The sequence below is a fragment of the Felis catus genome, chromosome A3 (assembly GCF_018350175.1).
Source record: "Felis catus isolate Fca126 chromosome A3, F.catus_Fca126_mat1.0, whole genome shotgun sequence".
Classification (NCBI taxonomy): domain Eukaryota; kingdom Metazoa; phylum Chordata; class Mammalia; order Carnivora; family Felidae; genus Felis; species Felis catus.
This window is the reverse complement of record NC_058370.1, coordinates 39,403,474-39,420,593: the sequence shown is the minus strand read 5'-3', so window position 1 is coordinate 39,420,593 and position 17,120 is coordinate 39,403,474. Positions and strand designations below refer to the sequence as shown.

General features: G+C 37.1%; 1 protein-coding gene across 14 annotated transcripts in view; it reads left to right on the top strand.

Annotated features, from left to right (window-relative positions):
- Window positions 1-17,120, top strand: part of SEL1L2 (SEL1L2 adaptor subunit of ERAD E3 ligase) — a 123,935-nt gene that overhangs the window by 10,377 nt on the left and 96,438 nt on the right. For 6 of the 14 annotated variants that reach the window (XM_045055080.1, XM_045055078.1, XM_045055077.1 and 3 more), the window contains exons 2-3: window positions 14,742-14,831; window positions 15,175-15,230. The exons of 3 other annotated variants lie outside the window; for them this stretch is intronic. In XM_045055080.1, coding sequence (XP_044911015.1) covers window positions 14,742-14,831; window positions 15,175-15,230 — 146 coding nt within the window. The remainder of the gene's footprint in view (window positions 1-14,741; window positions 14,832-15,174; window positions 15,231-17,120) is intronic. 5 more of the 14 variants (XM_023251477.2, XM_045055082.1, XM_023251478.2 and 2 more) reach the window with 1 other exon arrangement.

Here is a 17,120-nt window from a genome sequence, read left to right as displayed (position 1 = left end):
CTGTGTCGACAGCTTAGAGCCTGGAGCTTGCTTTAGATTCTGTGTCTCCCTGTCTCTCTCTCTGTCCCTCCCCTGCTCATGCTCTGTCTCTCTCTCAAAATTAAATACACTTGATCTTAGCCAAAAGGCCGAGAAGTGATATCTCTCAAAAATAAATAAATAAACATTAAAAAAATTTTTTTTTAAAGGGCTTGCTATTACCTGTGCTGTTTGAAATAACTTGTAGAATTTAGGAGTTCTGAGTCACCTTTGCTTCCTTTCAGTTCTTTTACATTATACTTCTAAACAGGGAACAAATACATTGCAAGTATCTAGAGCATCTTTCCTTGAAGAGAAGCAGGAAAGAGCACATGTGTCATGATGGGAATGCTCACTATTATACAGAAATTTGATTACTGCGTTATGTTATAAATCAGTAAGGAAGCTGATTTCTCTTTTGTGAATTGTCTTGAAAAATATAAGGCTCTTTCTTCATAACCTAGGTTTATCTGAAAGGTTTCTACAACTCTACAATATTACTACTACTTCTACAATGACTACTACTCTTTGGAACAATTCAATAGGACAGCACTCAATGGGAGGAGGGCAGCCCTCAGCCTGAGAAGAGCTGGATGAACAGACCCTCCCCCCCCCACACCTCATAGCTGAACCCATTAATGTCCCTGCATCAGCTTTATTTCAGGTTACTCAGGCTGCTTAGAGGAACTGCCTCCTTCTGACACTCTTCCCAATTCTATTCCATTTTCTGTGTACAAGGGCTCATGTGTCTCTCTTGTCACATACCTGCCCCAAGAATTCTCTCTGCCAGTGATAGCCCTCTACCTGCTCTTGATTGATCCTAAGATCTACTTCCCATCCATTAAGACTGCCCTCTCAAAGAATAGCAATAGCCCACTGATTACAAATCTAGTGGCCTCTCACTACTCTTGTTTCTTAACCTCTATACAACACTTGACACTTTTCTCCATCTTCTTTTCCCCCTCTACCTATGTAGAATCTTAAACTGTCTCACTGGCTTATCTTTCTCAACCCTCCCTTTAAATGTTATGCCCAGAAAACATGAATAGACACTTCTCTAAAGAAGACATCCGGATGGCCAACAGGCACATGAAAAGATGTTCAGCGTCGCTCCTTATCAGGGAAATACAAATCAAAACCACACTCAGGTATCACCTGACGCCAGTCAGAGTGGCCAAAATGAACAAATCAGGAGACTCTAGATGCTGGAGAGGATGTGGAGAAACGGGAACCCTCTTGCACTGTTGGTGGGAATGCAAATTGGTGCAGCCGCTCTGGAAAGCAGTGTGGAGGTTCCTCAGAAAATTAAAAATAGACCTACCCTATGACCCAGCAATAGCACTGCTAGGAATTTATCCAAGGGATACAGGAGTACTGATGCATAGGGCCACTTGTACCCCAATGTTCATAGCAGCACTCTCAACAATAGCCAAATTATGGAAAGAGCCTAAATGTCCATCAACTGATGAATGGATAAAGAAATTGTGGTTTATATACACAATGGAATATTACGTGGCAATGAGAAAAAATGAAATATGGCCTTTTGTAGCAACGTGGTTGGAACTGGAGAGTGTGATGCTAAGTGAAATAAGCCATACAGAGAAAGACAGATACCATATGGTTTCACTCTTATGTGGATCCTGAGAAACTTAACAGGAACCCATGGGGGAGGGGAAGGAGAAAAAAAAAAAAAAGAGGTTAGAGTGGGAGAGAGCCAAAGCATAAGAGACTCTTAAAAACTGAGAACAAACTGAGGGTTGATGGGGGGTGGGAGGGAGGAGAGGGTGGGTGATGGGTATTGAGAAGGGCACCTTTTGGGATGAGCACTGGGTGTTGTATGTAAACCAATTTGTCAATAAATTTCATATAAAAAAAAGCCATAAAAAAAATAAAAATAAAAATAAATGTTATGCCCAAAGTTCAGAAATTGGCTCTCATATTCTATGTCTCTGCTACTCCTTCCCAAGCCCCAGCTTCTTTTACATATGTATTTGCATCCTAGACCTTCCTGCCTATCTCTAGATGTGCACATCAGCAGCATGATGATATCACCAGTAGTATATGGCCTGCAAACACCTTAAATTCAACCTCAAATTTAGCTCCTCTTCTGTATTTCTTCTCTTATTAATGGCATCAACATCCCTCCCTGCTCCCCTAGTTCTCAAGAACAAAACCTGAAAATTGTATAGTCATACAGTTATAATGCACTAAGTATCATCTAATTTAATGTTTTGTATAGATGATAGGACTGAGGCCCAGAGCAGTCAAATTGATTCCTCAGGGGCATTCTGCAAAGCCACATCTGGAGCCAGAATCTTCTAATCCTTTACCATCATAAATTCCTTTATTCCTTAAACAAATCCTGTCAACTCCATAGTGCTTCTCCCATCTATGCATTTTCATGTCTCAATTTAGGGTCTCATCTTAGTATCTTTTATCTACATGACTGCACTTCTTTTTTTTTTTATATTTTTTAAATAAGTATTCATTTTTGAGAGAGAGAGACAGCATGTGAGCAGGACAGGAGCAGAGAGAGAGGGAGACACAGAATCCAAAGCAGGCTCCAGGCTCAGAGCTGTCAGCACAGAGCCTGATGTGGGACTCAAACTCACAAACTGTGAGATTATGACCTGAGCCAAAGTTGGACACTTAACTGACTGAGCACCCAGGTGCCCCTACATGACTGCACTTCTAACTCTCCTCTTATTTACAATACAGTACTTCCAGAAATAATATTCCTAAACCCCAGACTTGGTCATAATTTTCAAGCACCTACTTTATGCCAAATAAAATCCCAGTGTCTTGTCTAGCAGTCAAAATCCTATGCAATTAGATCCTGACTTCCTTTCTTTTTTGTCTCTGCTACACACATATTTTATTTCAACTAATTTAACTAATTTAAACTAGTAGCTACTCAGTATACCACCTAACTCTCTCACTTTGATGTCTTTCTCAATCTTTTCTGCAGTTGAATGGTTCACAAAGCTGGCCTGACTGCAGGAATGTACTGTCATTCCATTTTCTTCCCATCACCACCAGAAATCTACAGCATAACATCCTACTCATCTTTTAAGGCCCATTTCAAGTTCTACTTCCTCCCCCCCTTAAAAAAAAAAAAAACTTTCCCAAGCCCTTCCTCATAGCACATGCACCTTTCTCATGCATCACAGTCTCATAGAGTTAGTTTTTAACTTCCTCATCAGGTTCTCAACAATTTTTTAAATTAGCACTTGTAACACTTTAAAATTTCTATAACACATTCCCAAAACCTGTGGAGTAGGTCATGCAGATATTTTTATGTCTACTATTCAAGATTTACAGATTTTCAAAACCCTGCAATACAGAGTTTACTAAAACAGGAATTGTACAGTAGGAATCACGTTTTCTCTTGTTTTTACTCTGTATCACCTGTTTGTTATTTCTAAGTCTGTATTCTCCAAAGTGGACTGCTCTGAGTTTTTGCCTCATAATCATATTTACTTACCTCAGGCTGTTTCGACATATTGCCAAGCAGCCAGATGAAAAATAAAATATTCAATTCATCATTCAAGCATTTTAAAATGTAGTATACATATGTTTGCTGCTGTATAGAACAAACAGCTAGGTGACTGATTGAGTTACTTGCTTTTCAACCAGTTGTTCTGGCAGTATGATGATTATATAAACTCTAACAGTGGCATTTAATCACTTTTCACTGATTTTATATTTTACTGGCATCTGAAATTTATTTACTGTAGCCATCAAATTTTATTTCTGTAGTTCATCAACCAATGAGATAGAGTAGACAAGAAAAACCGGTTTCTTAAGACTTCTGTAAGTCTGCCTCACAGAGGTAGCACCAAGATTACAGTGCTGGACTTGAAGAGAATATTCTCACTTTGGAAAAAGTGTATACCCTGAAGCTTCCCTGATAGGACATAGTCTTCGAAAACAATTCATAGTCTCTGGAAAACAAGTAGGAATGCCCTTAATGAAAAATAAATTATGAATAACCTAAAAGACAAAATAAAAGATAGAATGGATTAAAAGTAGAAACTTTTACCCAAAAATGTACAAAAGAGAATATGGTTAGAAATGACATACAAGTGGGTTCAGGAAAAAGGAAAGGATCCTTGGGGCAAAAAGAGAGGATTGTTGGTTGGAAACAATAGCAGCTGCAGCCTAGCAGTCTGACTCCTACCCTCCTCATGACCACCACCTCCATATGCAAAGGAGACAGCAGAATTTTCATTTCTAGTAATGAAAGGCTAGGTGACTAGGCTATTTGGTCCAACCATCCCACTGAAAAAAAAAAATTGTGCATAAAATATACAAGCTTCTTAAATGCATCAGAGTTGAGAAGATGGTAAAGAACTACCAGATAAAAAAATCTAAGGAATTGCTAGAATCAAGAGAAGTAAGCACAAGAGCACCTCAGCAGGGCCGGGACTTGCCTCACCTTGGTCCCAGTCCTGTACCTGAACATCAAAGCCGCTGTTATCCTGAGCCAGGCAAATGTGGCCTTTGGTTTTTGTGGCCTCACAAAGCAAGGAGAACAGAATCTGACTCTCAGGATCTTTCCAAGGTGAGGAGTCTAATAGGAGACCTTTTCAACATCCACCAAGGACCATAAAGTACTGTACTCTTGTGATAAGGGCAGACCAGAAGTAAACCCACCCCTCCCAAGCCCAGGGGTCTGCAGAAACTTAACACTTAGCAAAACACAGAGTAAAGTAAGAGGGAAAAAAATACATTCCTGAGAAGTTATGGTCACAGACCAGCTCCATTGGAGATTTACAGCTTGGGTAATCCCAGGCACCCTGAGCCTAGAACTCAATCTAAGATTGTCCTGTACTTGTACTGCCCTAGGCACCTGGCAAAATCAAATTCATGTTCTCTCCATTGGAAAGCAACTTCATTTTAGGTCTCAATCCACTGAGATAAAGTTTTCAGTATATAGTAAAAATAATTCAGTACACAAGGAGACAAAGCATGAGGTTTGGGGTGGCATTTTGGCAGTGATGTAATGTCTGCTGCAAATGGCTAATGATACTGAGGGAGCACCTATTCCCAGATGACTAGGTCCTGTCTGACACATCCTGATAGCATCTCCTCCAACACCCATAAGGTAACTGGTGGCAGGCTGAGGTGATTGTTACAGCATTCAGAGACAGGTTAAGAGGGAAAATCCAAGTCCAACATGAGGAAAAGTAACCACATAAAAGCATCAGCCTACACACACACACTATAATACCTGAGGAAACAGAACAAGTAGAGGAAATCGTTGCAGTCTTCAGAACATTAAAATGATTATCATGAAATTTAGAGATGTTATTGTATCCATGAAAGAAGAACATGCCTTAATGAAAGAAAAAAGATGAGCTATTTTGGTATTGAAATATATGATAATAAAAATAAAAACCTCAAGGCTGAATGCCAAAATTGACAGAGCTGAATAGCAACCCAGAAGCTCAAAAATGAAACTGAGAAATTCTTTTATAAGCACAATGAAAATGGACAAAAGAGATGATGTGTATGAAATAAAGGTTCAAGAACATGGAGGATCCATCTAAAAGTTACAAATTCACATAATGGGATCTCCAAAAAGAGAAAATAGAAGAACTGAGAGGAAGAAATAAAGAAATTAAATAAAATTCCCCGGATCTTAAAATGACCTTTTTTAGAGTTTTTAGATTAAGTTCCACTGAGTGCCAAGGAGGAAGATTGAGACAAGACCCACTCCTAGAAAATAATGGTAAATGTTTAGTACTTTATGGATAATCAGAACATTGTAAAGCTTCTTTTGTTTTTAATTTTTTTTAACGTTTTTATTTTTGAGACAGAGAGAGACAGAGCATGAACGGGGGAGGGGCAGAGAGAGAGGGAGACACAGAATCGGAAACAGGCTTCAGGCTCTGAGCCATCAGCCCAGAGCCCGACGCGGGGCTCGAACTCACGGACCGTGAGATCATGACCTGGCTGAAGTCGGACGCTTAACCGACTGAGCCACCCAGGCGCCCCTGTAAAGATTCTAAAGAGAAAAAATACATTATTTACAAGGTGAAAAGCAGCATGTTGACTTCAAATTCATTAGTAACATTGGGTACAAAAAGATACTGGAGAAATATTTTCTAAGTACTGAGGTAAAATGATTTTGCATCTAGAATTACATAACCTGACAAACCGTAAAGTGTAATGGCAAAATAAGACATCTTCATACATGAATGGATTCAGAAAATTTATCACCCACAAATCCTAGCTGAAATATTGACTAGAAGATGTGCTCCAGGAAAATAAAGCATGAATTTAAGAGGAACGCTAAAAATCAATGGTAACCAAAGAAACCTTTCAGACATGATACAGCTTAGTAAATGTTCGTTTTAATTTTTAAAAATATAACAAATTCATTTTTAAAAATCTCTTTCACAAGGCAAACCCTCTTACACCGTTGGTTGGAATGCAAACTGGTGTAGCCACTCTGGAAAACAGTATGGAGGTTCCTCAATAAGTTAAAAATAGAACTACCCTACCATCCAGAAATTGCCAGAAATTGCATTACTAGGTATTTACCCAAGGGATTAAAATACTGATTCAAAGGTATACATGCACCCAATGTTTATAGCAGCATTATCAACAATAGCCAAATTATGGAAAGAGCCCAAATGCCCGCCAACTGATGAATGGATAAAGAAGTTGTGTATACATATACGTGTGTGTGTGTGCATGTGTGTGTGTATAATGGAATATTCCTCAGCCATAAAAAATAATGAACTCTTGCTATTTGCAACAATGTGGATGGATCTAGGGAGTATTATGCTAAGAGAAATAAGTCAGACAGAGAAAGAAAATACCATATGATTTCACACATATGTGGAATTTAAGAAACAAAATAGATGAACATGGGGCAGGGCAGGGGGGCAAAGACGCAAAACAGTAAACAAACTCTCAACTATAGAGAACAAACCGAGGGTTACTGGAGGGGAGGTAGGTGGTGGGATGGATAAATGGGTGATGGCTATTAAAGAGGGCACTTGTGATGAGCACTGGGTATTGTATGTAAGCGATGAATAACTAAATTCTACACCTCAAACTAATATTACACTGTATGCTAACTGGAATTTAAATTAAAACTTGGTGGGGGGGGGGAAGTCCCTTTTACAAGAGTGACAGAAATTTAAAAATAGCTGGAAATAAATTTAATAAAAATTAGACAAGGCATATATGAGTAATAAAAATGAAAATTTGCTGAAGAGCATTAAACAGAAAACTGAATAAATCAAGTCTATACACCTGAATGAATCTCAGTACTATAAATATGCCAGGTCTTTGTAAATTAACAGGTAAATCCAGTGCAATCCCAGTGAAAATATCAATACATTTTTTAAATGAATCTGACAACCTTATTCTAATATTCATCTAGAGAGGAAATGAGGAAATATATCCTAAAATTCCCAAGACAAGTTTTTAAAAGAGGAACAAGGGTATGTGTGCATATGTGCACTTGTATCTGCACAGAGAAGTTCTTGCTCAACCAAATAGTGAAGTATGCAATTATAAACTACAGTAAATAGTGTATTACCAGAATAATAGGCAAATACATCAAGAAAATAGAGCAGAGAGTTTAAAAAGGAAACAATGTACAAATGAGAAATTCTTACCAAAAGAAGGTTTCTCAGTACAATGGATAAAAGATGGACTGTAATGAATGTTATTGTCAAATTGTCTATTCATTAGTAAAAGCCAGGTTCCACTTCATACCAGTCAAAAAAAACTGATTCCAGATTGATCAGAAACATAAACAGGAATAGGAAAACTATAAAAATGGCTGAAGGGAATGCAGGAAAATGTACATTCAAATGATTAGTAAGGCCTTGAACAAGACACGCGTGCATGCACACATACACACACGTTACACAAAGGTTATAGGTGAAGAAAAGATTGATAGTTTTGACTGCATTTGAATTTAAAACAACTGTGCTGCAAAGGATACCATAAATAGTTAAAAGGCTACTAACAGACTTAAAAATATATCTATAACATAAACACCAATCAAATAATATCCAGAATATATTTTAAGACTCCTAAAGATATTTTCTTAAAAAGCTTAATAGAAAGATGGGGAAAATATCTAACAGTCTGTTCCTTGGAGAGGAAAATACAAATGCCCCTAAATGTGATCTTGCTGGTAATCTGTAAATGGAAATTAACAATGAAATATCAGTTTATCCCAATACATTTGCAAAAATAAGTGTTGGTTAGGTCGAGGAAAGATTCATATCCTGATATGCCATGTGTGGAAGTATAAGTTAGAGTGGCTCTTCTGGGAATGCCAGAAATTCTTCTAGAAAAAGGAGTGAGATAGAATCAGGGAGAATTCAGTTGAGGTATTATGGAACCAGAGATCTGCCAATGTATACTGGACTCTGTCCATGCCTTTTACATTTTTGTTGTTCTTCCTTGGGATTATTAACTCTATTTTGAAAATTCCAATGTGTTTTAGATGTGGTAAGAGTAACCACAGGAAAGGAGTTTGAAGGGAAAGGTGTTTGCAGTGGCTACGTGAGAAAAAGCCAAAGAGAAGGTAAAATCCAGTAGGAGATTCTTCTCCCAGTGTTTACCCTATATAGTTTCTTAATTTTATTTTAGTAAGGGAAGTGATTTTCTCACAGATGTTGATAACATTTGCTTTTAAAAGGTAGGCCTTTGGGTAAAATTAACAACCCAAGAAACAACAGATGCTGGCGAGGATGTGGAGAAATGGAAACCCTCTTGCACTATTGGTGGGAATGCAAACTGCTGCAGCCACTCTGGAAAACAGTGTGGAGATTCCTCAAAAAATTAAAAATAGAACTACCCTATGACCCAATAGCACTACTAGGAATTTAGCCAAAGGATACAGGAGTGCTGATTCATAGGGGCACTTGTACCCCAATGTTTATAGCAGCACTTTCAACAATAGCCAAATTATAGAAAGAGCCTGAATGTCCATCAACCGACAAATGGATAAAGAAGATGTGGTTTTTATATACAATGGAATACTACTTGGCAATGAGAAAGAATGAAATCATGCCATTTGCAGCAATGTGGATGGAACTGGAAGGTTTTATGCTAAGTAAGATAAGTCAGAGAAAGACAGATATCATATGTTTCACTCTTATGTGCATCTTGAGAAACTTAACAGAACACCATGGGGGAAGGGAAGGGGGAAAAATAGTTACAGAGAGGGAGGGAGGCAAACCATAAGAGACTCTTAAATACAGAGAACAAACTGAGGATTGATGGGGAGGTGGGGGGGAGGGGAAAATGGGATGGGCATGAGGAGGGCACTTGTCGTGATGAGCACTGGGTGTTATATGTAAGTAATTAACCATAGGAACCTACCCCCAAAACCAAGAGCACACTTTACACACTGTATGTTAACTAATTTGAGAATAAACTATATATATATATATATATACACACATATATATGTATGTATGTATTTAAAAAAAGGTAGGCCTTTGGAGAAGAGAGAGGAACTGACATTTATTATTCAGCCACCGTGTATTTAATATACACCAAACACTACACTTTAGTTCTCTGTCTTGAACAAACTGAGGGTTGATGGGGGATGGGGGAGAGAGGAAAGTGGGTGATTGGCATTGAGGAGGGCGCTTATTGGGATGAGCACTGGGTGTTGTATGGAAACCAATTTGACAATAAATTATATTAAATAAGTAAATAAATTGGGACACTTAAAAAAATAATAATAATAATTCTACTCTGTCTTCATATCTACTCCAGAGATAGGTACAGTACTGAAGCTCAGAGCAGTTAAATAACTTATCCAAGGTCACATGGCTAAGTAAGGAGATAATGAAATGTTATTTCTGAACATCAGTGTTGATGATGTCCAAAACAAAGTATCTCACAAGCCAAAAATACTAAATGACCTAGAATTATATCTGGTATTTTTTGAATTTTTAATAGATAACTTTTAGTCCATTCAATAGGAATTGTTAAATTTACAGAAAGTGAAGCAGAAAACTTTCAAATAGTAGTCAGGAGCTAGTGAAACAGATTATTTTTATTTAAAAAATACTTGTAAATATGGAGTTAAATCTGACTAGAGGAAACTGGAAGTCAACATAGGGAGTTAGTGTTTATACAGTAAGCTACAGAGACTTGTGGGTTTTTAAGCAGATGTGTGCCTTGCTGGATACAGTACTCAAGGAAAATTATTCTGAGGGTAGATGTAAATTGGATTAAAATTAGAGCAATCATGATTAAATCTGTTAGGAGGCTGTTGTAAGAATGTAGTCATGAAATGATGAGGGTCTGATTTATGCTAGTCTTTCCACAGGAAACTGAAAACTCACCCCTACAGAAATCCCTTTGACAGAAATTTTCTCTGGATGTTTGTAGGTACAAACCCTCACTCTTCTTACTCCTACATCTCCCCAGTTGTGTACCTATTTCTGGTGACTTAGACACATCTACGCACTGCTATCCCTGGTTTCACCTGCTCCCATGTTACTAGTCCCAGGTTTTGGAACCATCCTTGTTGCCAGGTTTGTCTCTTATCACTTGTCTCACCTCTGCCGTCCTGGATTCCTTCTGTGGATTTTCCTATGACTTGTGTTATTCTGCTTTCCAGTCATTACAGTTTAATTCCCAGGCTTTTACTTCTTAAGTGGCTGCCTGTTCTGGAATCAGTGTATTATCCTTTTGTAGTTCCTGACCTTCTGCACTCTGCATCTGTCCACTCCAAAGTCCTTGCTAACCCAGCTCAACTCTTAGGTCATGCCAAAGAGAAGAGGTGAGGACTGGCATTGAGAAATATGCAATCATTAGCAGATATAAAACCAAAGAGGATATCTAAAATAGGGGTTTGAAAGGAAAAAGGATATCCAGGATAGTTTAAAGTCACAGAAGCCAGTGTACGACACAGAGTCTGAAAGATAGGTCAGAAAAGAACCAATAGTTAGTATTTTTTATACTATTATTACATGTAATGGTCAAAGAAGCTAAGGCATAAAGCACCATTTTAGAGAACTAGGACAGTAGAATCAATAAAATACTTCTATTTAGTTCCATTTGTTGGAACTGATGTTGTCCAATGTTGTCTGCACAAACCAGCAAACATTTTATTTGCCTATAACTTCCCAGGCAGATTCCCTCATAGAGTACAGAGGTGTTTTTTTGTGTGTTTTGGGGAGTTTTTTGGTTGTGGTGGTGGTGGTGTGTTTTGGGGAGTTTTTTGGTTGTGGTGGTGGTGGTTTCTTTTTCTTTTCTTTCTTTCTTTCTTTTTTTTTTTCAGAATGTTAGTCACATTAATCAGTGTCCATTAAAAAGAAGATAAACCATGTCTTGGAAAGAAAGGACATTGGCCATGCTGGGGAAATAAATGATAAAACCAGGAGTTAATGTATATCAAGCCTTTCATGAGAAAGTGGATCTGAAAAGAATTTTCATCAAGACAATAAATATCCCTGGATATTATTTTCTTCTAATCCTTTTCTCAATACTATGAGTATATTATATATTATTTATTTGGGCATTATTTATTGGTCTAATGTGGCTTTTGAGAATTGAGAATTCTATGCAAGGAGTCCTAGTAGGCTGAAGAAACAGACAGCTTTCAGTCATCAACTGCTGCATAACAACCCAAAACTTAGTGGTTTGAAGTAACAATGATTTATTGTTTCTTATAATTCTCTGTGCTGCAACTATGCCAAAACTATGCTACACTAGACACTGCTGTCTAAAAAAGGGGAATGAGGGGTGCCTGGCTGGCACAGTTGGAGAAGCATGCAATCTTGATCTCAGGGTTATGAGTTTGAGCCCCATGTTGGGTGCAGAGATTACTTAAATAAATAAAACTTTAAAAAATAGTAAAAATAGAAATTAAAGGGGGAATGAGGGGCACCTGGGTGGCTGTTGGTTAAGCGTCTGACCGGCTCAGGTTATGATCTCAGAGTTCACAAGTTTGAGCCCCCCTTGGGCTCAGTGTTGACAGCTCAGAGCCTGGAGCCTGCTTTAGATTCTCTCTCTCTCTCTCTCTCTCTCTCTCTCTCTCTCTCTCTCTGCCCCTCCCTTGCTCATACTCTGTCTTTGTCTCTCAAAAATAAATAAACATTTAAAAAAAAAGGATGGGGGAATGAGATATGTACAACAGCCACTGGTCCATGGCAATTTGGAAATCCAGCCAGGTGCGCATGTTGGCAGGTTTCTCTGCCCCAGAGGTAGGCAGTGTTCCTTGATGAAGGCCCTGGACTACTCTCTATTATTCTCCTTGGCTCTTGGCAACACCCTGTGGGCTCCTGGTTCTGCCCTCCGATGTCACTATTCAGATAGAGGGAAGTGATGAAACAGTGGGACAGGTCTCCAGCAATCACCAATGTTCCCCAATTGATATGTAAAAACCTGCTAGAAAGTTTTGTGAAAGATATTGTTTGTAGCAGCATTTGTTCCCCAGTAGCCCATCAAAACTTTGTTTTCTTTAGGTGAAAACCTAAAAGCCTGAAATTTAGAAAAGAAACATATTTTTGTTGTTGTTGTGCATCTTATGCTCGAAATAATGACCAGCTACCTTTATATTCTTTTTATCTTTTAAGCTATTAAATAGTTTGTTCCTTCAGTTAGATTCTTACACCTCCTCCCATCTCACTAATTCTTTTATCCACATTTTTATCTATACTTATCCTACCTTTGAAAATTGCTTTTAGCCCTGTAATTTTCATGTTAATATGTGACCAGTGACAGCTTGATTTTCTGGTCCAGTGTATAATACAAACGTTATTCCACTTAATATCCATAATTTTCTCCTCTTGCTCTAATACACATGACACTTTGTACTTCTTGTTCTATGTCTGTATATTCTGTGCATCCTAACTCTAATTTTATTCTGTGTACCTTGGGGAATATAACAATGGGAATAGATCAAATCACATTGCTTTTCCCAGTTTACTTTTTCTAGTCATGATAATGGAGATTAAAAATTGTTCCATATTTACTGTAGCTATAATATCAGTCACGTTGTCTGATGTCTAATACACAAATATAGTTAGGCTAAGTAATTTGCGGTTTTTTATTAAATGTTTTTAATGTTTATTTATTTTTAAGAGAGACAGAGACAGAATGCAAGTGGGTTAGGGGCAGAGAGAGAGGGAGACACAGAATCCGAAGCAGGCTCCAGGCTCTGAGCTGTTAGCACAGGGCCCGACGCGGGACTCAAACTCACGAGCTGTAAGATCATGACCTGAGCCAAAGTCGGACACTCAACTGACTGAGCCACCCAGGCACCCCATAAGTAATTTGTTTTGAAGAAAATACCTTAATTGAGAGAAAAGTCACATTATAGGCACAGCGTTAATAAATTCTGATAACATATTAAGTCTCTATTAATGTTTTATTTTCTGTGGTCCTTTTAAAGTACTAATTCACGTATATTATTATTTTGAAGGCATCTTCAATCCTTTAAGGAAGTAGGTCTTTTTATAATAGTCATAATTATATATGTGACTGAATATATATATATATGTATATGTACTGAATATGTATTAAGTATATGCTAAATACTTTACATAGATTATCTTATTAGATTACCATAACAAATTACTTAAATTGATTCGAAATCAGGACTGGCATACAGGCCTGTTCAACTCAAAGCCCATATGGTGGACCATGATGCTATGTTGCCTGATAATGAGTATCCATGGCCCCAAAATGATCACTTGGCAACATTGGGATAAAGGAAGTTTAATTTATAATAACATTCTTATTCTGGTATAATTTACTTTACACCCTGAACCTGAAGAGCAATCCTAATGTATCTAATGTATATAATTTGATGAAATATATTTCTTTAAAAATTTTCCATATGTTTCACCATGAAGTTGTTGAATATTTATTGAGAATTTTCCAATTGTTTCTCCAGTTTGACAGAGGACTAAATATTGAACAACCTGGAATCAGTTTCTACAAGGTCTGTCTTACAAACAGAAAAGACAGATTTTTGAGATCAAATACTAAAGTTCATCAGTGAGAGAAAGAATAAAACATATCAAATTAATAAATACAATGTCAGAGGTAACATTAGAACATTTATAATCTGCTCTAAAAAGTACAAGCTCACAACTTTTGGAAAAATAAAATTCCGACTATCCATATTTGTCTTGAGTCAAATTCTTCAGTCTATGAAGTGAATGTATCACATACTTCAAGAAATATGTAGGGTCATTTTTACAATGCATCAAATAATTTTTTTAGTAATTGAAAATTATCAGTCTTACTAATGTAGTAGACAGGACATTATGTGATACCCTGTTATATCAGGTTTTCAAAGACTTATTTTTCTGAAGCGGTAAGTTCAGAAACTTCAAGTATAAGCAAAAATGAAATATACCAAGGACTATATATGTATTCTATATGGTGTATATATATTCTATTCTTTATAAAAAAGATTTGTTAAAAATGCTTGTGAAAATTATTTTCTCAGATTTCAAAGCCTGATATAATCATACCAGGCTACATTTCTCAGATATTTATATCATTCTACTATATTAATATTTAGTATCTCTCTGACATATGAATGCATATGTAAGTATATAAAAGATTGTATTCCTTCTATGTTTTAATATTCTTTATTAATAGATGACGTTTACTTACATGGACACATTTTAATTAAGTTCTAGCTCAGAAAGTTTTCTGCTTTGTGATTAGTCTATTATTTGTCTAACTCTTTTATATTAACTCAATTTCAGGATGTCGATTAAAGTACTTAGATTGTCTCTGGTGGAAAGTTACATCTTTAAAAATTATCAGTGAAGGAATTATTTTGTACCACAATGCTGGTAACTTTAAATTTAAATTATTTTCCACTATTATTCTTAGAGTTCTAAAAGTTATCTAGAAACTTTTTCAGTAAGAAATTATTTAGTGAAATTTTAGGGGCACCTGGGTGGTTCAGTTGGTTAAGCGTCTGACTCTTGGTTTCAGCTCAGGTCATGATCTCACAGTTCATGAGATCGAGCCCTGTGTTGGGGCTCTCTCTCCTTCTCTCTCTGCCCTTCCAACTCATACACACTCTCTCCCTCTCTCTCAAAATAAATAAACTTTTCTAAGAAAAGAATTATTTATTGATATTTTTTAAAAGAAAATATTTTTAATTTTATAAAAATGTTTTGTATATTGCAGATATCGAAGCAGAAAAGCATAATAAAAAGCAAAAGGAAAGAAATGTCACCACACAGGTAGTTATTTTGCTAAACCATTATATTTCTCCAGTACAAAATTTAGGCTGTAGGCACTATAAGTAGTATTTACTCAGCATGCTCAGAATTTCTTAACCAAGTAATTATTAGCTGTTGTTTCTGTTCTTTTTTTTTCCCATTCTCAGTCAATGCTTTTTGTTTATTCACTCAACAAATATGTATTCATTCTACAGTGAGAAGATAAGACTTCCTGAGCCTTCTCTTAGGACTTGTCTGAGGTCCTAAATATTAAGACAAAAAGACAGAGACCAGTCTGGCTTATGGTCACAGATGCTTATTAAACTTTATCAACGTCATGATTTCTTCTGACATCTGGAAGTAGGGGATTCAACATTTTCAGTCTATTCTCAGTCTAGCAACCAACATAATCCTATAAATGTAACTCCTTTTAAGTTGCTCCTTTACTTGAAACCCTTTCTTGGCATCCCATCTCACACTGTAAAACCAGCGTGTTGCCTATTAGGCTCTGTGGTCTGGCCCCACTATTTTTTCTCTCACATCATCTCCTACTACTGTCTTCTTTACATCATTCTGGACACACTGGGCTCTGTGCTATTCCTCAGAAACTCCTAGCCATGGACCCACCGTTCTGCTCTTTCTGCCTAGAACATCCTGGAACTCAGATAACCATGTGGCTCCTTGCCCTCACCTTCTTCGGGTCTTTGCTCAGATGTCATCTTTTTGGAGGGTCCTTCCCTGACTATTCTGTACATTTGCAATCACACTATTTAAAATTGCAAGCCCCATCACAACACCTTCTGTCTCCCTTCCCTGCTACATCTTCCCTCTCAGAATTATCACTGTGTAACATCATATTTTGCTATGTTTGTTCTTATTCTCCCTCCACTAGAATATAAATTCCATGGGAGCAGGGTGTTTTGTCTATATTGTTCACTGCTATTATCCCAGCAACTAGAACAGTGCCTGGCACATAGCAGGCATTAAATAAATGTTTATTGAATAAATGAATAAATCTTAAATCTTGATTAAAGGAGGAAAGTTTGAAAAAATGTTTGTATAAATTAAAAATTCCTCTCTACATCGTAACATTTTCTAAATTCCTCCAAATTTAGCTCCTCCCCATTACCATAAGCAAAGCATCCCATAATCAGCAGTGGGATTATTATCTGCAGAAATAGAAGTGACCTTGGCATAAGCTCACAGTTTGTCCTTAGGCAGGTGGAAAGTAAAAAGACACCAATTCCTCAGGTCATCTGACTTTCCCTTGTGGGCTCTTCATATCTTGTGATATGCAGTGCCTGCCCAATGACAAATGAAAGTGCCCTTTGTAATTAAGGAATTTCTGGAGACCAAGGATGTTTATCAGGCCCATAAGTATCCTCCCCAATGCCAGCATTAGTAGTTGAGGCATACATAGTAAAAATAGAAAGGACCCCAGCTCTACCCTTGTATAGCCAAGCAAAAAAGACATAAACTCTACTAAAAGATCTCAAAATATTGAAAAAACAAAATCAATGTCTTGATGTCAAAGATGAGAAAACATGCCAGGGTAGACTATTTGTATATCTCACCCACTTCCAATGGAGTATCTGTGTTTTGTTTTGTTTTGTTTTGTTTTGTTTTAATTTCCTTAGTACCAGCCTCATAGAGCACAGACAGCAGAAGTGAAAATAACAAGGACTTTAAATCTCTCTAATGCAAAGTTCCTTACACACATGCTACAATACAGCCAGAGTAAAGTAATTTCAGTTCACTAAATCTTTTCTAGTGCAATGCTTTGCATGTGGCATGTACAGTAAGGGTTTACAGAGATAATTAATATACTACTACCATCTCCCGAAGACTTTGGTTTTAAAATGGGTGGATTCTCCATTCCCTGGACTCTTTCTTTCTTTCTGATCACCTATC